The following is a 19,941-nucleotide window of genomic DNA, read 5'->3' on the forward strand; positions in this document are numbered from 1 at the left end:
ATATGAGGAAATTTCTCTAGAGGGAAATCCTTCCTTCTGTTGAGGGAAATCCTTCCTCCTAATCTGTATAAATAGGAGAGGGAACATGTTAATGTACTGAAGCATTTTTCATTTCTTCAATAAAGTTTTTTACTTTTTCAATAAATCCTTCCTCCTAATCTGTATAAATAGGAGAGGGAACATGTTAATGTATTAAAGTATTTTTCATTTCTTCAATAAAGCTTCTTTACTTTTTCAATAAAACTTTTTAAATAATTGTTCTTATCTTCTATTATTTTCATCAGTAAAGACCAAGTTATGCAATGCTTTTAAGTATTATGTCCAACCAAAGTTTAATATATGACCGTCTGTATGAGATGAAGAATGTTAGGCCAATTGATTTTTCTAGATTTTCCATGCAAATCAAAGGACGTCATGTTTCACTTACAACAACAACATCATCGATACACAAAACGATATGGAAACAATTTTGTGAAATAAAATTCATTGACGGGTGAGAGAGCATTTCCAATTGCACCGTTAAACATATACACGTATAATTATTTTAATAACAAATAAGATTTCCTTCACTGAGAAAATTTCATTGGATAGTTGAGGAAAATCCTCTCTTCCCACATGTATAAATAAGACATTGTATTCAATCATTTAGATATACTTTTTATCATTACAATTTCACTTATCATGATATCAAAATCTCTTTCCTCGAGCAAGCTCCATTCTCGTTGGTCGACGAGAGCAATCGCTCCTTGCTGAGCTCTGTCACCTTCCGAGGAAGAACCTACGTGACATCTCCATCATGCTCTCTGTTCTTCCTCAACAGAACTACCTCAGCCACATCTCGTCGGGCTACTCCTGTACCTCTCTGGTCACATCCGCCGCTGCTCTACGACCTTCTATCTTCGTCACCTGTGCTAAACTGGTCAGCGAGATGCCCGTCAACAACTCTCATACACTCGAGAGCTAAGCTGATCGACGACCCACAACTTCCTCATCTCACCTACTGCTATTACTGTTACTGCAGCAACGACAATACAACTTCCTTGTTGATTTGCAACAACCATCGCTGAAGCAACATCACCACCTCCTCACATTGCTGTGGACGCTTTTGACAACTGATTTGCTCTCGATCTGATCCTGTGCTTGCGTTTGCACCGAAAACGAAGATCGTCTTTTCTACTTGGCAAACAACAATCACTCTTAGCAATGATCTTTTGATCAGATCCAAACGATGCTCGGCGACTACTTCTCTACACCTCCCCTTCAAGACTTGCTCTTTCGATAAAGATATCAGCTTTAAGGATCTGAGACCTCATAAAGGGGCAAAGACGATGATACCTCGTCCATCAGCGATGGCACCTACTGCAGCCACCTCATCGCACGCAGTGACCACCCACACCAAAGCACATCAAGGTGTTGCAGCTCCAGGAGAGACCCACTTCGAACTCATGTGACGATTTGCGTTGACGCCTTCTTCCTCCCTGATCACTACAGCAACCATGCCCAAGAATAAGCACGGTCCACTGCACCTCGTCGTAGCCATCTTCGACTCTCTTTTTACAGCTGACGACTCTCGTGCTCCTGTAGATATATATCCTCAAAATGTCTTCATCGTCTACCTCTAACACTCTAATTATTATTCCCATAGGAAATCACAACACTTATCAACATACAGGCCTTATCACCATCAATGCTACAGCACTCATCCCCTTCAAATTATCCAAAGACGACAACTATGCATATTGGCGTGCATAATTTTCTAATCTCCTATTTGGCTATGATTTACTAGGCTACATCGATGACTCTCTCAGTTGTCCATTAGCAATGATCAATATCTCAAGAGACCCCAGTCAGGAGACACCAAATCTAGCCCACAAACTATGGCTACACCAAGATCATCTCATCCTCCAAGTTATTCAAGCCTCTGTTGCCAGGTTCATCGCCCCACTGATATCTTCGCGTATAACTATTGCAGAAGCTTGATATAAGTTGCAAACCATCTTGGCAAATTTCAACTATCAAGGTGACAACTTCAACTTTCATCAAACCTGGCATCCTGACCTCACAAGCCAACAAAGAGTCGTTTGCCAGCTAAGCGATAAAGTTGGACACTGCGAAAGTCTGTCGGTCTCAACCCCGACTTCCTACTTCATCCCGATGACCTTAGGCGAATCTTATGACTACTCCAACTACTAGCCAACCAAATTGGATTGTGGATTCTGGCACCTCTCATCACATCACCTTCGATCTTCAAAACTTGTCTATGCACAATAATTATGGCAGAAATGAAGATATCATCATCAGTGATGGTAAAGGAATTCTCATTACTCATACTGGTTCCACGATGCTTAATTCACTCACCACAACCTTTGCACTCGATGTTTTGTGTGTCCCTCACATTAAACAAAACCTCATTTTTGTTTCTCAATTCTGTAAACAAAATAATTCATCGATTAAATTCTTTCCTGACTCTTTTCTTGTTAAGGATTTGAGCACGGGGGCATCCTTAGTCCAAGGCCAAAACAAAGAGAACATTTATGAGTGATCGTCAGCTTCGTAAATAATCCAGCCCACTGTTCACTCTTCAGTTGTAGCTCTAGTTGATTTGTGGCATTGACGTCTTAGTTACCCTTCATCCTTTATCCAACAAAAATTACTTTTTCATTATTCTATTCCTACCTTTAATACCAATAGCATTATAATACATTGTGATGCTTATCGTAGCAATAAAAGTCATATACTATCTTTTGGAACATCCTCCATATCTTACTCTAAACCATTTGAAATTATTTATATCGATGTTTGGGGCCCTGTCTCAATATCTTCTTTTGACAAATTCAGATTTTATATATTTTTGTAGACTATTTCACTAAGTACATATGGTTATATCCACTCCACCATAAATATGAAGTTTCAACAATCTTTACCAACCTTAGAAAGTTGGTCGAGAATTTTTTCATTCTTCTATTATAATAGTTTACTTTGATGGCGAAGGAGAATATCAAACCTTCACATCCTACCTCACAACTTATGGTATATAACACCTCAAGTCCACCCCCCCCATACTCCTCAATTAGTTGGTTCTGTCGAATGTAAGCACCAACATATAGTAGAAACTAGTCTCACACTTCTACATTAAACATCTATGTCATCAACTTTTTGGTCAGTAGTCTTTCAAATTGCAATCTATCTCTTTAATCGTATGCTTACTACGGTCCTCTAATACCGATCACCATTTGAAAAACTATTCCACAAGCTTCCAAACCTCCAGAAACTCAATCTTTGGTTGTCTATGTTATCCATGGCTACGTCATTATGCCTCACATAAGCTAACACCACAATCTAAGCCTTGCATTTCTATAGGATACTCTCTTGAACATAACGCTTTCCAATGCTACGAACCCCAAATTAAAAAATTCTTTATACCACGTCATGTTATTTTTATAGAGTTTCTTTTCCTTTTTAAAATCATGAGTATCCTATTATGCAAGCTACTCCAACAAACATACATCAATGGAGTATCTCTCATATCTCATCCCACAAATCTCCCACAATACCATCCAATCCTTACCCTCAGGATCAACACACTCTTCTAGTTCAACAACTCCTCACTCTCTCCATTATTCCTCCACTCCCTACTTCATAGGTTTTCCATATTGATGAAGTAATACCCTTATCAATATCGCCTCTGGCTTCATCTTCCCTTAGACATCGTTATATTGACGTGCTGTAAACTGGCTTGGCCAGTGTTAGTGACTCACCACCGACTATACCAACAACACAACCTACCACTTTCATAACCCCTAGACATCTAATGACAACACGCTCCAAAAGTGATATTTCTAAACCACGTCAAGTCCTTGACCTACATGTTATAACGAACTCTTCTCCTGAGACTAGTGAACCCACCATAATTACTCCAGCTTAAAAATCTCCTCACTAGCATAAAGTCATGTGTGAAGAATATGATGCCCTCCTCCATAACTTTACATGGACCTTAGTACCCTTTCATCACACACAAATCATCATCGGTTGTAAATGGGTCTTTCGAATTAAGCGGAACCCAGATAGGTCAATTACTAGATATAAAGCACGTTTAGTAGTCAAATGGTTTAGTGTTTCATCAACGACTTTGTGTTGACTTCACAAAGATATTTAGTCTCATTGTTAAACCCACAACAATCCGAGTTTGGTCATCTCAAAAGGTTGGCACCTACGACAACTGGATGTTAACAATGCCTTTTTACATGAGACTCTAACTGAAGATGTATGCATGCAGTAACCTCTTGGCTTCGTTCATCCCTAGTATCCGAGGCATGTTTGTAAATAACAAAAAGCTATTTATGGACTTCGTCAAGCTCCAAGAACTTAGTATACTGAACTTGACTCATTTTTGACATCAACGAGCTTTATCAACTCCCAAGTCTGATACTTCATTATTCCTAATGATAACAAAATGGAAATACAATATATCTTCTAATGTATGTGGATGATATTATTGTCATAGGCAATGATCCTTTGGAGATTTAGGCATTCCTAAAGCAACTAACCGATTGACTCTCCTTCAAAAATCTAAGAACTTTAAGTTACTTTCTAGGAGTAGAAGCAATATTCACATCTTCAGATCTCATCCTATCACAGAGAAAATATATTCAAGACTTATTATTAAAAACAAACATGTAAGATACAAAAGAGGTTATAACTCTCCTCTCTACTAGTGAATCACTTAAATTATGTGATAGAAATCCTGCTACAAACTCTACTCAATACCAATAAGTATTTGGCTCCTTATAACACTTGACTCTCACCCATCCAAATATCTCATTTGCAGTCAATAAATTATCACAATTCATGCATTAGTCATCTACTACACATTGGTCTATGGTCAAACAAATTTTATGGTATCTTAAGGGGACCCTCAATGCCTCTTTCTCTGTAAACACGCCCTACTTCATCTCTATGTGTTTGTTGATACTAATTGGATAGAGAACTTTGATGATAGAACATCCACGTCGAGGTATATTATTTTTCTTGGAGCTAATCCAATCGGTTGGAGTTCTAGAAAGTAAAAGATAATCGCACGATCTACGACTGAAGCTGAATATCATGCCATCGCCACTGTTGCTGTTGAACTCAATTAGATCACAAATCTACTCAAAGAACTCAACGTCAACTCTACCTTTCTAATATTATGATAATATTGGAGCTACTTATCTATGTGTCAATCCAGTGTTTCACTCATGCATAAAATACATTACTATCGACTTCCACTTCGCGCGAGATCAAATTATTAGACATAAACTACGTGTTTCTCACGTACATACAATTGATCAACTAACAAACTTACTCACTAACCTCTCACCCGTAGACTATTTTTATTACATTGGTCTAAGATTTGCATCCTTGACATGAGCTCAATTTTACGAGGACATGATAACAAAAATTCCTCAACTACACAAGGAAATCTCGCTAGATAGTTAAGAAAAATCCTCTCTTCTCTCATGTATAAATAAAACATTATATTCAACCATTTAGATGTACTTTTTATCGTTACAATTCAACTTATCATAATTTTCATTGCTCATGATTGAAAACCCAAAGAGAATACAGCAAGCAAAAGAATTGGCAAGCCTCGAATGAGATAAAGCTCGCATATGAAAACAAAAAGGAAGTATTGTTCCCACTAAATAAGAGTCCGCTACGGCTCCGGTTGGACTGACTAAATAAATTACTGGATAATACACACACACACAATCTTCTCCATGCACCTTTAAAGACCCTAACTTGTGCATAAGATCTTTCTAAAAACCTTTGTTTTCTGAGAAAATTAAAAGATAATACACCTGGGCATATTGGAGATAGATATGATGCAAAAAACTAAGCAAATTAGCATCCTCAACATCAACAACGATCACCCATATTCTTTAGAATTACTTATCTTATGATCCTCACTCTGAAACATTTTACATTGACATTCTGACGGTCTTAGAAGATGATGAAATAAATAAATTGAACAGAGATTTGATTTTGTTTAGTCTGCGATTACATGCAGGAATAACATGTAACAATGTACATCCCTAATATAAGCAAAAGCAGCAACGGGTTTTTATATGCAATATCCCACTTGCTCCAGGTTCGGTGCAGACATATCCTGAAGAAATAATATGCATATGATGAACAATTCAACTGTAATATATATGTTAGACAAAAGAAACACAACTAAAGTTGCAATGACCAATAAAGATAACTGTAAGTTGCAAACAAAAGATGTCAAGAGATGCTCATGCGCTCAGGTGAGTGAGATGAAGAGGTACCTCAAGCTGAAGCATTGGGCATCCCATTCTCATCTTCTCACCTCTCTCTTTTTTTTCCTCCCCTGTATCCATGGATGTCCGCCATCACCTCCATTCTTCTCTTCCTATATCCTTTACAGCAATCATCACTACTGTCCTCCCCTCCCTCCCTCCAGCTTACCTCCCATCCCTTCTTCCGTCCTTTTTCTTCCCTCCTCCCTCTGCTGTTCCATCTCTCTCTCTTCCCTCTTCCCTTCCTATTCTTCTCTCTCCTCTCTCCGTAACTTAAGAAATAACAATTTAAATTTCATTTCATATACAGTAACAATTGTAGGTAGATAGAAGTTATTATTAAAAAACACTAAGAGGGATTGTAGAAATATAATTATTTAAAGGTGATAAGGCCATTTGTCCCACATTGATTGAAGAGTATGAGAACCAATGACTCATAAGTCCGTCAAATCTTCCTTACCCTTAAAGATGCTTTTTGGAGTTCATATATTTCTAAAGGACAAAATCATGTGAGTACATCCATCGCCCAAAACGAACAATTAACAAGCCACACCAATGGCGACAAAACTACTGAAAATGAAATACATCAAACAAAACTAAAGAAGCTTTTATTTTGATATAATAATATAAATTTATCTTTTGATTGAAATTCTTATTTTTAATTATTTTTTATCCTATAATATTTTGTAAGATTGAGTGCATTGTTTGACACTTTTTAAGAACACTGCATCCTACAACATAGGGTAACTGCAATCAAATTCACAAGAAAAAATTTAGAAAACTGAACAACCAGAGCCAACACATATTTTAGAAACAAATGACTGTTCCCAAGATTTTAAACCACTTCCACAACCATGGCTTCAACTATTTTGCTCGTTTATGTATAAACAACAGTAGCCCAATCCTGCTTCTACATGCAACCATATATATATATATATATATATATATATATATATATATATATATATATATATATATATATATATTGCCTCCAAATGAATAATGGCCATCAAAACCAAAAGATTCAGGTAACTGTAAGACGAACAATCTCAAGGTAGAAGGTACGATTTGTATGTGATATGTATGTGCTTTTTGTGCACCAAATATGAGTTTGTATTGATCACAACAAAATTTTTGATAACTTGACTTCAAATACCAATTCAATTTCAAAGGAAAAAAATGCACACATAAAATTGATGCTTACCGTAATCGAGATTCTCAAGCACTCTCGATCTGCTGAAAGCATAATGACAAGGATCTTTGAAAAGGCATTGAAGAGTTCTTCAAGGAGTAGCTGGGTGCAAAATAAGTATAACACTTTTCCAGGTGTGTCTAAATGGAAGAACTGGTGACATGATTTCAAGGTTCAGCTCTCCCAAGATATCATAGTGAGTTGTCAGATCTTTATGCTGAAAATTCTCAGTAGTAGGTTCTTGCCCGATCATTGAGAACCAGAAGTTCCCGTGTGACACTTCCATTTCTTACGAGTATTGGAATTTGAAGAATGCCCACTAAAACCTATTGAATAATTCCTATGACTCTTTTTTCTTGATGTCATGGGAGATGCATAATCATGCGCTCTAAACTTCTTTCTAGGAAGATCACCTGGATCATCAACAATCCAACCGCCTTTTATCTTTGACTTACCAGTTGTCATGTTCCATCTTTCTTCATATAACAAGTTCTTTTTCCTTTGCCCTTTACCAAAATCACGAGGCACAGATTTAGTCCCCCTAGAACTTCTATTCTTGTTGTCAAAAGTTCGAGGTGTCGATGATTCGCCCATCTTTCTGGCAGACTGCAGAACAAACAAATTTAGAATTCTAAAAAAGTCTAAAAAAAATCAAATAGGGCAGAAATTTGATAGACCTTAGTCCTCTTTGTACAACCCCGTGCAAAATGTCCTTCCTCATGACAAATATAGCATAAAGTTGGTGATGCAAGAGAAATATTCTCGCCACGTGGTTTTGCACACCCCTGAGTGAATAGAGTTATAGCCAGCGCTGTCTCAGGTTGGTTCATTGCAACAAATAAAATACCAATAACATTATATTACAGTTACAATGTTTCCAACTTACCAAGCCAGTGTGTCCGGGTTGGGCACAATTGTAACAAAATATTTCTATTGGACAGGAATCTTTGAAGTCTACACAACATAGATGACCATACTTAGTGCAAACATAACATTGTGTTTCCTGTCAAAGAAATGAGAACAATATCAAATATAGCACATGGAGAACAATATCAAATATAGCACATGGAGAACAATATCAAACATAATTTTCATTATATGATCACCTCAGTCCTATCTAGCAATCTCAAAAAAATAAACACAGCATAATCATAAAGGAAATATATATAAGTGGTAAGCTATATGAAAAAAAATGGTCAAACCAAGTTTAGCATGTTATGATGACCAAAGCTGGAATTTTAAAAAAGCAACACAGGGAGGAGGTACTGAAGAACTGCCAACCTTCAAATCATCAGGTGAATAATTATTTGGGCATGATGACATAATATGTCCCATCTCTCCACATCTTAGGCAAATTTCAGACTCCTGAACGATCTTTTTATTTTTGTCTGGGCAGTCTTTTGCAAGATGGCCTTTTCTTTTGCAAACAAAACAATCTTGTCCCTGTAGATATGTCAATATCAACATAATGGCATAGAACAAAGGACAAGGTCCTTGAGGGAGGCATTGCATTTTCAATTCAATTCAAGAGTCAATGGTGTCACAAGGCTCTTAAACAAAAAAAGACTCTTAAATTTCAAATGCAAAGCTTGAGAGACATTACATAGGTTTAAGATGCAGAACTAAAGCATATAATAGCACAAACTATTTAAAGATTCTATACAAGGCAAGAAACATATAGGAATAGCAGAAGTACCAAAAACAGTAAGAGATGATACCTAATCCAAACTGGCATAAAAACTATACACATGCAACTCATCAAGCAGTCTAAAGGACTTTCCTCCAAGAAAAATAGGTACGTTAAAAGAAATATATAGCTCAGAGGTGATCCCAAAAATAAAAAAAAACGACCAGAATTGGACAACCAAGTGACTAAAAAACAGGAAGTGAATCAGGCTAAAAAATGATATAGCATCTTATTCATAGACAAAGGTCGATGGAAATCTGCATCATCAAATGCAGGCAAATTTTCTCATGGACAGTCACTAGGGCAGAAACTCAGCAATTTGCAGTTTCAGAGTGGAATTCAGCGCCTCCCACATGATGGGGAAAAATTTTCCCCATACCAGTTCATCTACCAGGTAGAGACAAATGTATAGATCAATATGAACAGAGTACAACACTTTATGATTAACACTTAAGGAACTTAGATCAGATGAAATGAATCAGATCAAGGATTATATTGCAGATGTAGGACAGTAAACGGCTACTGGATATAAATAAGAAACATGAGAAACAATAAGGCAAACAAGCCATTGCACAAGAACTAGACATGATGAACACAAAAAACACCATACTTCAAAGTTGATGTTCTAAAGGAACATGAATGAAAAAAAATTTCAATAAAGGTACCCTTATTTCTGAAGTTTTGCTTTAAGGAACAAAATCAAATCTTAATAAAATGGTGATGCTATATCGTCAGCTCATGTTAAAATAATCATTATAAAATTCAAAGAATTGATTGGAAACACGAATAAGATTTTTCAATAGCAAACTCATTGTGAAAATAGTGTTCTAGGTCAAAACATTATACTCTTAACATGATCACATGTTCTACAAAATGAATCATACAATCCAACAGTTGTCTTGAAGTCCAAGATCAAGAATGCTGCTTTGATCTTGCGTGAAATAATATATATAGATCAGAAAGATCCTAAGGACATTAGAACATCCCATATGACATCTTTTCTTGCATATAAAGTAAAGCTGCTAAAGGTTTCTCTTTCCCCTAATTGTTCTTCCTTCTCCAGAAACTCTAATTGCAACTTTGGCAAGATTCAAAAATAGATCACATACAGATTCAGAAATTTTTAAAAAGTTCAAAAGCTGCATCCAAAGGACTATAGAACAACAATAGAACTACAAGAATAACAAGACATAAGGTCCCACCACCCTGCATTCAAAGGACTGTGTATTCCCAAAATTTCTGTAATTTGAAACTTGCATGCATATAATATAAATGTCATGAACCGCATAGGATATTGATCATTGAAATGGCATATAAAATAAAACAATGATTATATGTTCCATCTGTTAATCCATATCATGCAACACATGCATAGGAAATGTTTTAATTTCACATAATAAACTACAAAGTACATTCATAAATTTAGAAAACTTAAGCTAAAAAAAATGAAAAAAGAGTTTGGCTTCCACACATATACAAATGGATTATTCAAGCTCATTGTACCAAACAGGGCATGTAACTATGAGTAACTTTTTAACCTCAAAACTTAAAAAGGCAATATCACGTTTATAACACAGTATGCTGTAGCACAATGCTCATGCCACCATAAGTGAAAGAGCTCTTAATTTCATTTTCTTATAATCTTTAAAATAAAAGATCAACTTGGATAAAAAGGATGACTAGCAAGAACTACAAAAATAGTACACTTTTCTTGACAACGTATCTACCATCACTCAAACATTTAATAAGGCTGAGACCAAAAAAGGAATGCATGTGAAGACTTTGATTGCCAATTATTGTCTCATAATTATAAAAAAAAAAAAAAACTAACTCCTTGAAGGAACTTTCTCAAGCATGTCACTACTCACAAAAGTTCTACCTGCTGTTATTATAATAGACCATCAATGAGCAGGTAACCAGTAACCATCACCGTCAATCAATTTCCACTGAGATTATTTGGCAATCCAAACTAAAAAAGGGCAGAAGACAATGCAAATTAACATTTACTTCAGAAGAATATAAAACTGTGTGGTAGCTCACCTGTAAACACTGCTTCGAATTATGTCCAAACAATCCACAATAGAAACAAGGTTTCTGCCGCTTCTCCATTGTGCAATTTGCAGCTATATGGCCCTCTTCACCACAATTGAAGCAAGTCTCCCAATTATTCCCTCCAGGATCGAAGTACCTTACCCCACGCTTATCAGAAAACCCAAAGACAAATCAAGTCAACCCCGTCCTCCTTTGCATCAGAAACTAAGTTAAACAAAAGCAACTTATTTGGACTTACAAGAAGCTTTCGAAAAACCAGATTGTCAGATACTCCATTCGCCTCAGCGATCACTGACTCTCCCTTTCTTGGTGGCTGCTCTTCATCGATTATAGCACCAATCTGCAGCTGACCAAGAGTTCCTAATCTGAAAGCGTTCTTTCAACCAAAATTTTCTACTCTCGGTAAACCTAAAGCAAGCCTCTCTAATCATAAAACTCACCACTTTTTTCTCTTCAACCTCGTGCTGCTGCTTCTTCTTTGACTTCTTCGGCTTCTTCTTCCTCTCCCCATGAGTCAGGGAGGTCAGACCACCGACAGAAGATTCGGGGTTCCGGTCAGAGACAAGCTCCGCAACGCCAGACGATGGGAAGACAGAAGAAAGCCTTACGGCAGGAGCCGGCGTCTCGGCGGCGGGAACGGGACCAAGGGCGTCTTCGGACCTCTTCCTTTTCGCCTCGCGCTGCCGCGCCTTTTCGACGATGGCGAGGCTGAGGTCCTCGTTCGCCTCCTCGTCGTCGCTGCTTCCAAGGGAAATCACGGACTGCGCCTCCTCGTCCTCGTCGGCAGGAGCCGTCTTCCCCTTGGATCTCCACCTCTGGCCCATATCATTGGTGAAGGGAACCTCTCAAGTCCGGGAAACCCAAACCCTAAACCTGGTCAAAGGTTCGAATCCTTCTAATACGAGCACGAGCGACGCAAACAGCGAAGAGCGGCGGCGGCAGCAGCAGCAGGCAGAAACCCTAAGTAGCAGCAGCATAAAGAGGCGCTTTGGGGTTGAGCAGAATCACCTGCCAAAGCTTTCGGGGTTGCCGTATACCTCCGACTCGTGGGACGCAAATGACGAGATACGTCCGAAGTCGAGTCAGCCGTTCAATTTTTAAGGGTGACTCGCACCAATGACATCCCACGCCACCCGTGAAAGCTTCCGTGTTGATTGGACCTGTAAGGTTAACGCAATTATAAGCTTTTTTTATTTGAGCTCAAATAGAATTCGTATTTTACTCCTTTGATTGATTCGCATAAAAGACTTCATCCAAAGTCTTCCGGTCCACGTCAACCTCACACGTGGACACTTCGTTTTTTCTTTTAATAACCTATTTATGTTCTTAAAAAAGATTGTTAGAAAATATTTTTCCGATTAGTCATCTTTCTCATGAGAAAATTGTATATCCAAGTAAATTGTTAAGTCAATAAATTTTGTATTTGTCCTTTAAATTAATACTTACATACCTATAAAATTCACAAGATCACATTGATAATTTTTATAATTCACCATGTTTGATATTATAATAACATCCTAACATTCATAATAAATTGATATGAGATATGATATATATGTGACATATCATGTTTTTATGATCAACATTTCGACTTAATAGACACATTCTTATTATACCAAGTTGGAGATATATCATTGATAAAGATGCTTGACCTTATATCAATAGAGAAATTCATTCGGTTAAAATAATAATCGATCTCGATGTCAAGATAAGTTATTATCCACAATTGCAATTCGATACATGATCCTATAGCTTAATAATGGTTGGACTACTTGTGTGATCATTCTCGGTATTAATCATGAGCTAAGTTTGACGATCGTTTATAAAAACCCTTATATGTGTCATCCAAAAGAAACTCATATTTTCTCACTGCATTTAGTAAATCTTCGAACTTATCATTAACTTAGGAGGGGCTTTTGTCAAATTCTCATCTTTCCAACACCATAGTCAATGATAAATATGGAAGTAGATTGGATTGGTCTCATGCCCTCTTTATATATTGAACAATCGTAATCTGACTTAACATAAATGAATTCAATTGTTTTTTATATGGATTTTCATTTATGTTAAGTCATATTAACTTTAAAAGGCAACATGACTAAACATAAATGAGGATGTCATATTGCATACTGCTAGGTGACTGGTAACACATCATACTTCTCTGAAATTTCCTGGTGGTCAAGTAACAAAATAAATTCAACCTGTGGCTTATGAACAATCGAAGACACATTGTGCTCAACACAATATTCTTAGCCTGTAAGTTCACCTGCTAATGCCAAGTTGATGGAGAGAACAGCTGAATGAGAAAGAGATGCCGCTGGATGACATATGGACACACAAAAGAAAAAGGGAAACAGGTCAATAAGTACTCTGTTTCATAAGTTAACAACTAGATCATTCACATGAGAAGTCCAAAGTCATGGCATATAGACCTTACAAGAATTATCTAGTCTTCCCAATTCGTTCTGAAGAAGTGCTCCAAGTATATACATGAATCAAACAGGAAAAACAATGAATGATATACATAACCAAACAAAGTCCACTAAACCAATATCCGCTTGGAGAACAGGCAATGCACAACATGAAAAGACATCATATGGTTCAAGCTGCAGATGTGCCGCTACTTGCTAATGGGCACAAAGCTAATAATACATAGGATAGGAGGCCCAGCCCTCAACCTTGCACTGACACTTCCAGAGAAGAAATTCCAGTACCCGAAGAATTAAGAATGGGGTCATCTTCCTCAACTCTGTTCTCAAGAACTAGTTCCATTACTGCACTAGTTTCAGGAGAGGATTTGATTGGATTGTTAGAACTACCTTCTACTTCAGCTTTCTTGACTTTGATCTTTGAATTTGAAAATTTTGTCTTTGTGGCAACTGATTTCAATTCAGTTGCCACAACTTTTGGTTTCTGAGATGGAAGTTTTGGAAGTGATTTTTGAGTGGGAATATTTGAAGTCGAGTTCCCTCTATTGGTTGCAGCAGCTTCATTCAGCTTGGTTGAGGAGGGAGTCAAGCATGGGCTCCCACATGACATGCTAGCTTCTGAAGGAATGTCTGATGCAGCAACAGATGCCTTGTGACGACCAAGCTTTGGCGACCTAGCTCGCGTTGGTGGGATCTGACACAAGACCAGAGATAAATTGCAAGACATGTTTTTAACAAATACAAACTTAAGGAAAACATGGATATCATAATATTGATGTCAAATCACAGAATACTATAGGAATAAAAAAGAATTAGCATAAATATTATGGATGAGAAGGGTTTTCAACATTCTTCGTGTTTGCCATGTAAGAGACTATTTAGAAGGTCAAATATTATAATAAAATTTGGCGCACTTCAAATCTAAAGAAAAAGATCTTAACAAGACTAAAATTTATCCAAAGGACAGCTAAGTTGATGTGAGAAAGATTTCTTATTAATCATATCATTTTTTAGCTCTAATTAGATCAATAGTTAAATATGGCGGTCTTATATGGTGTGGGCAGCTATTTTGAAAGTCGAGTCATGGTATGCAATTTTAAATAAAATCATTTTCTTATGGAAGCAGGTCCTTATCCTCTATTTCTTTCTTTCTTCAGTCTGTTTTGTGCATCTTTCTTCTTCTAGCCTGTCTCATTCTGCTATGGGAATAAAGCATTTGTCTTGCAGATGAAAACATGAGAGGCTTTTACAAAAGTCTTTCAAATTTCCTCCATAAACCATTGCGTATTTCTCAGAGCCACGATAAGGTCACCACCTTCTGTAGGATTACACAAGGATTAAGGTTAGACCCTATAGTCACTCAGTACTAAGTGCACAATCGCAAAAAAATTTCCATTTCAAGAATGAAAGTTCATGCTGCTTAAGGGTTCTATGTGATCAATATGGTCTTCATACTGAAGATACAAGTATGTACAACAAAAAGCTGTAACATAATCTAAAAAGAGGACAAAGAAACAGAAAACCATAACACCTTCCTCAATGGACACACTCGCAGATGCACATGCACACATGCAAATGCAAATACACACACACGCGCATACAGAAAAACTAAAAACAAAAACAAAAATAAACAAAAAGTGTGGCTAAGATTGGTTCCGAGCAGAATCCTGGTAAAGGATGTTGACAGATCACTAATACATTAAAGCTATGTTTACAATATTTAGCCATTCATAATAGAGAATCAGATACAGACAGAATCAGAATCAGATACCCACCTTCTTTAGTTCAACTTTCGGAGGACCAGGTTCCTGATAAAAATTTGGCATTGGTGTTGCCTTAAATGTCAAGCTCTTCCTTAGCCGTCTGATCTCAGCCTCTTGATTCTCCTATATTATACAACTTAGTAGATAACTTGGCTCAACTGAGAAAGCTTCCCAGAGATATTGACTAAAGAAAGAAAAAGATCATCTTAAATTCCCTAGAAGATGTTACCTTTGATCTTGCCTGCAGGTTAGTCTTTTCCATTTCCTTTGCATGATTTTTCTCTTCAAGTTTCGTGAAAAACTGAGAAAAAAATGAAATAGAATAATTACTGATGAAAAATTTATTAAAAGATGAAAAGTCAATCCACTGACTGACCTCCTTTCGTTTCTCAGCACGCTCATCCAACCTGAAACTGAAACAAGAAATAGCACCCTTTCTTCCACAAGGAGTGGAACCACTAGAAAAGACAAACATCAACCCAAATATTTAGAAAATAGAGAACAAGTAACACTTTCACAATCATGCCATATTTAATAAACAAGCATAAAAAGATAGAAGGTAGTGGAGTGAACATCATCATTATTTTTCACTGAAAACAAGTGCCTAAAGGGCTTTGTATACTCATCAATTGACCTGTAATGACATGTTAATCCTTGCAGCTCAAACAAAAATGATCTAAAGGAAACCAGTTTAATTATGTGATAAATAATCAAGCAGTAGGATGCCAAAATGGTAGAGGATACACAAATAATGAAAATATCACATCTTTATTCTTTTTGTATCGGCCTGAGTACCATGGTTTGGATGAGGAGAGCCATTGCATTTGTTAATACTTCATAATAATACGTTCTATTGCAGTCTTGTAATTTAGTATTGAAAAGTAATTACATTAAAATTATGGCTCATACCGGGGCACATATTGTTCATTTTTATTTTTACTTGTAATTGAGTATTGAAAAGTATTTGTATAAAAACATATGGCTCATACCAAGGCATATATTGTTCATTTTTATTTTTATGTTCATTTACTGATACCAGACAAGATAGGTCAGTGTACCATCTGATGTATTGGATATCATATGGTACCCATCTAAAATGTTAATGAGACTTGTATCGCACCAGTATTCAAAACCTTGGTATGACCATCATTGTCTGTGTCTTATAAGGAGTATGAAAAAATCATAAAAATCATAGAAATAAAAGAATGTGAATAAAAAACAGATGTTTTGACTTTTGATACACAAAACTTACTCTCCAGTTTCGGTACCATTGACAGTTGCATCCAACGAGCCAGTCTTCTTGGGCTAGTATCAAAAATGTAGTTGAAAGTTTTAGTAAACATAACCATATTATTAGTTAATGCACCACAGATATAACAGTCTATGGTGCTAATTAGAAAGAGAAGACTCACAAGTGATCTCCGAGAGCCATGTGCAGCAGCCGAGGAAGTTTTCTTACCAGGAAGAACACCTGTACTGAGACCACAGGATTTGACCAAGGAGAGGTTGGAATATCATAGAACCAAATAGAAATAGAAGAAAGCAAACCGTTTGTAATTGATGATGAATCTTTAGGCTGCCTCATAACTGTGGCGCCCTTCCTCAAACTACTGCCAAGATGACCTTTCGAAGGAAACGAAACACTCTGTGAAAGAACATGTTTTTTCTTCTGGAATTCTTTTGAATGACCATTCTGACCACCTTGTTCCTTCTGTGCTTTCTTTAATTGATCACCTCTATCAGATCCTGATTTCTGGACATAGAAGTGTCACCTTAAATCATAATCCACTTAACTTTCTTTTACAGAGTAAGAAGCTGAAAAAGACAAATGAAAGTGAATACCTCCGGGAGACTGAAATCTTTGATCGCTGTAGCAGATTCAGATCCTTCATTACCCTCTCCAGGATAATCAACTTCTGTAACTTTAGGTTCATCTACAGAGCTGTCACCATCGGCTTTGACAGCATCACCGCTGTCGCTAACTTCATCATCCGTGTTGATATTCGACATAAATCCATTGGCCTTTGGATCTGTCTCAAGAGTTCCTTTTTCGGGCTCCAGTTCAATTCCATCACCAGATTCCATCTCTTGGAAGACCACTCTGCAACATTTCATTTCAAAAAGTTCATCTTTCAATCGCTCCATGACAACTGCATTAGGTTATAATCGGAAGCACCGTGTAATATAAAATGAAACAAACTACTCGCTTCAATTCCACTTCAGCTATACCTACTCGAGCAACTGGAGTGTCCCTCCTCGTACAACTACACAGTGACGCGAAAAGATCTATGTGATCCAGTAGCTAATCCTATTGTGCTAAACCAAAATTGTCGATGAAATCACAAGAAACATACTCACACTCAAAGATCTACAGACTTCTCACTGTTCCCCGAATTGGGAACAGATGAATAGCGTAGACCAAGAACAAGAAAGGTACCTCACGAGCTCAATCCCTCAAGTCGAATTACGGCCCCGAATCGCCACAAGCATCCCCAGGACGAGGGAGAATGACCATGATCCGGAGCCTCCGCAGAGATCGAACCACGCAGATTCAGATCGAACTCCACCGGAAACCCCTCCGGTGAAAAAGAGATCAGCCGGTTCAGAATCTAGAATTCGGTGTCAGCCCCTCCGCAACGCTAGTTTCTTCGCCTCATGTCGCCGACCCCTCCCATCGTCTGCTCCTCTGCGACGAGACGACGAGCGGACCGGCCACCTATTTTAAACTAGAGTAAAGAAGAAAAATATTACAAAAATGCCACTTCGTTGTTACCAATATAACTCTCATCTTAGTTCTATATTACGTAGAAGATTGATGCTAACGAGATCCGACACTGGGGTTATATTTGACACGTCAGCGTCCTCATCGCCTACATGGCGCCCCCTTGGAGCGGAGGAATTCTATGCCATTTTTTAATTTACTCTTCAAACAATTCCCCACCCGAGTACCGGCTCCGTTACTCCGGAACCTTGTGGGCCATATGGGTCAGAGATGTCAGGTATGACATCGGGTATCGCCGTTTTTGATTCGCGATGACGGAATTATCTGGTCTTCCGCGCCCGGCGCACGACGTGAGCTGGCCAGAACGTGGGATGTGGTTGGGATGGAAGATCGGACTGCCGGGAAGAGCATCGGAAAGATCACAGCCGTTGGATGCTGCTCCCAATGATTTAGCCGTCGTTACAAGACAGCTCGGCTGGCGAGAACAGGCGGAGATCCGCTGTCATCGTTCAAACAGCCGGATCTCCATCCACTTGATGATCAACGAGTAGCATCGTACGCTGCGGATTGGATCTCCATCCACGCATGCGGGTCGCACAGGACAAGGACTAAACCACAACTTTTACCCTCTCCAATCCTGGTGGGTCCCCTTTTGTCTCCCATCATAAGGCAGATAAACCCTGTGGAAAATTGAGCGAGTCGGAAACCTGCCGTGTGATAGGTGGCACTCCGCCCATTGTCCCATCATAAGAACAGGGCTTATTTACCTGTGCATCTCGTCGCATACGAGTTATCCGACTCATGTTTCCTGCCGTGTGAGGGTTCCGAGCTCAGCGTCCAATCACGAAGCGGGTAAACAATCGAGCTAGTACGGAGAGTAATGCTCACGAGTATTTACCTGCTAAATTCTAGCTATAATAATAATGCAGCCGACCAGAGCTTTTGGAAGATAATGAGACGACGGAAATTAGTGACCAGCACAATACGATCCCACTTGCCACACAAATGATATGTTCATGGTAGATTATGATGGGGTCAGGGTTGATCCATTCATTCTACGAAGACAATCCACTTTTTTGGATCCGAATCTGATTCGAGTATCGGTAACCTATTTAATGGGTCGGATCCTAATCCTTCATTCATGACGTTCGAGTACCGATGGAATTAGATTAAGGATCCTACAATCTCTTATCGGTTTTTCGATCTGCATCCAATTGGATCCAACCCGATGTAAGATACACACCTATCTTTTACATTCTTAGGATCACATTTCTAGTAGCCATGGCCGTCGAAAGATCTAGCTATTGATTGGTGGTGACCGTACGATGGTTGGATCTAATGGGAATGCAAGAGGAGACATAGGCCCATCAAACAGTGCCTTGTGCTCCTCTCCTTGTGCAGTAGCTACAAAACAAATGTTATCATAACATTGGATTCCTTGGTATCGTGGCCATGCATTATTGATGAGGATGGAATGGGACACCTTTTTCTAGTTTGATGAACATCTATTAGAGCTCACATTCTTTTTCTTTTTAAAATTTTTAATTCTTGTACACCAACTGTTCCTTCTTTTGAAGATCAAATACAAGTCTTTATGTATCTAATCCTTCAAAGTTAAATACCTAAAATTTCTCCCCACACCTATCGTCACACAGGCTTCAATCCGAATGTCCAATATTAGAGGGTTAGACACAATAATCTGATGGGTGTCAATTGCAACTCTAGCATCATTACACTAATAATTAGACCAACAGTCAACAAATTGAAATCGACTGACTACATTATATACAACCC

At 37.9% G+C, this 19,941-nt stretch overlaps 2 protein-coding genes across 4 annotated transcripts; both read right to left on the reverse strand.

The window, feature by feature from the left end:
- Positions 1–5,898: 5,898 nt before the first annotated feature.
- LOC103996742 (protein AIR1) lies at positions 5,899–12,272 on the reverse strand. 2 transcript variants are annotated; one of them, XM_009417730.3, is made up of 8 exons: positions 11,674–12,272; positions 11,472–11,579; positions 11,222–11,380; positions 8,776–8,937; positions 8,381–8,497; positions 8,172–8,279; positions 7,507–8,100; positions 5,899–6,148 (listed from the first exon to the last, which is right to left on the reverse strand). In XM_009417730.3, the coding sequence occupies exons 1-7, from the start codon at positions 12,055–12,057 to the stop codon at positions 7,744–7,746; spliced, it is 1,395 nt and encodes a 464-aa protein (XP_009416005.2). In that variant the 5' UTR covers positions 12,058–12,272; the 3' UTR covers positions 5,899–6,148; positions 7,507–7,743. The 2 variants fall into 2 exon arrangements, with proteins under 2 accessions (XP_009416005.2, XP_009416012.2); XM_009417737.3 differs by having other exon boundaries at positions 11,472–11,573; positions 11,674–12,271.
- Positions 12,273–13,574: 1,302 nt separating this feature from the next.
- Positions 13,575–18,128, reverse strand: LOC135585402 (protein WVD2-like 4). Of its 2 annotated transcripts, none has more exons than XM_065185424.1 (9): positions 17,863–18,127; positions 17,268–17,526; positions 16,974–17,178; positions 16,838–16,896; positions 16,678–16,730; positions 15,802–15,883; positions 15,655–15,726; positions 15,438–15,548; positions 13,575–14,356 (listed from the first exon to the last, which is right to left on the reverse strand). In XM_065185424.1, exons 2-9 carry the CDS (start codon positions 17,508–17,510, stop codon positions 13,907–13,909), a joined length of 1,275 nt encoding a protein of 424 aa, XP_065041496.1. In that variant the 5' UTR covers positions 17,511–17,526; positions 17,863–18,127; the 3' UTR covers positions 13,575–13,906. The 2 variants fall into 2 exon arrangements, with proteins under 2 accessions (XP_065041496.1, XP_065041503.1); XM_065185431.1 differs by lacking the exon at positions 13,575–14,356 and adding an exon at positions 14,374–14,980 and having other exon boundaries at positions 17,863–18,128.
- Between the last annotated feature and the right edge of the window lie 1,813 nt (positions 18,129–19,941).

This window comes from Musa acuminata, chromosome BXJ1-1 (assembly GCF_036884655.1).
Source record: "Musa acuminata AAA Group cultivar baxijiao chromosome BXJ1-1, Cavendish_Baxijiao_AAA, whole genome shotgun sequence".
NCBI classification, from domain to species: Eukaryota; Viridiplantae; Streptophyta; class Magnoliopsida; order Zingiberales; family Musaceae; genus Musa; species Musa acuminata.

Coding starts and splice junctions, on each gene's coding strand:
- LOC103996742 (XM_009417730.3), bottom strand. CDS start 12,057: ATGGGCCAGAGGTGGAGATCCAAGGGGAAGACGGCTCCTGCCGACGAG. Junction 11,580..11,673: donor AGGTTGAAGAGAAAAAAGTG/GTGAGTTTTATG, acceptor ACTCTTGGTCAG/CTGCAGATTGGTGCTATAAT. Junction 8,280..8,380: donor AACCCGGACACACTGGCTTG/GTAAGTTGGAAA, acceptor CTATTCACTCAG/GGGTGTGCAAAACCACGTGG.
- LOC135585402 (XM_065185424.1), bottom strand. CDS start 17,510: ATGGAATCTGGTGATGGAATTGAACTGGAGCCCGAAAAAGGAACTCTT. Junction 16,731..16,837: donor ATGGCTCTCGGAGATCACTT/GTGAGTCTTCTC, acceptor TTTTGATACTAG/CCCAAGAAGACTGGCTCGTT. Junction 15,727..15,801: donor GTGCTGAGAAACGAAAGGAG/GTCAGTCAGTGG, acceptor TTTTTTTCTCAG/TTTTTCACGAAACTTGAAGA.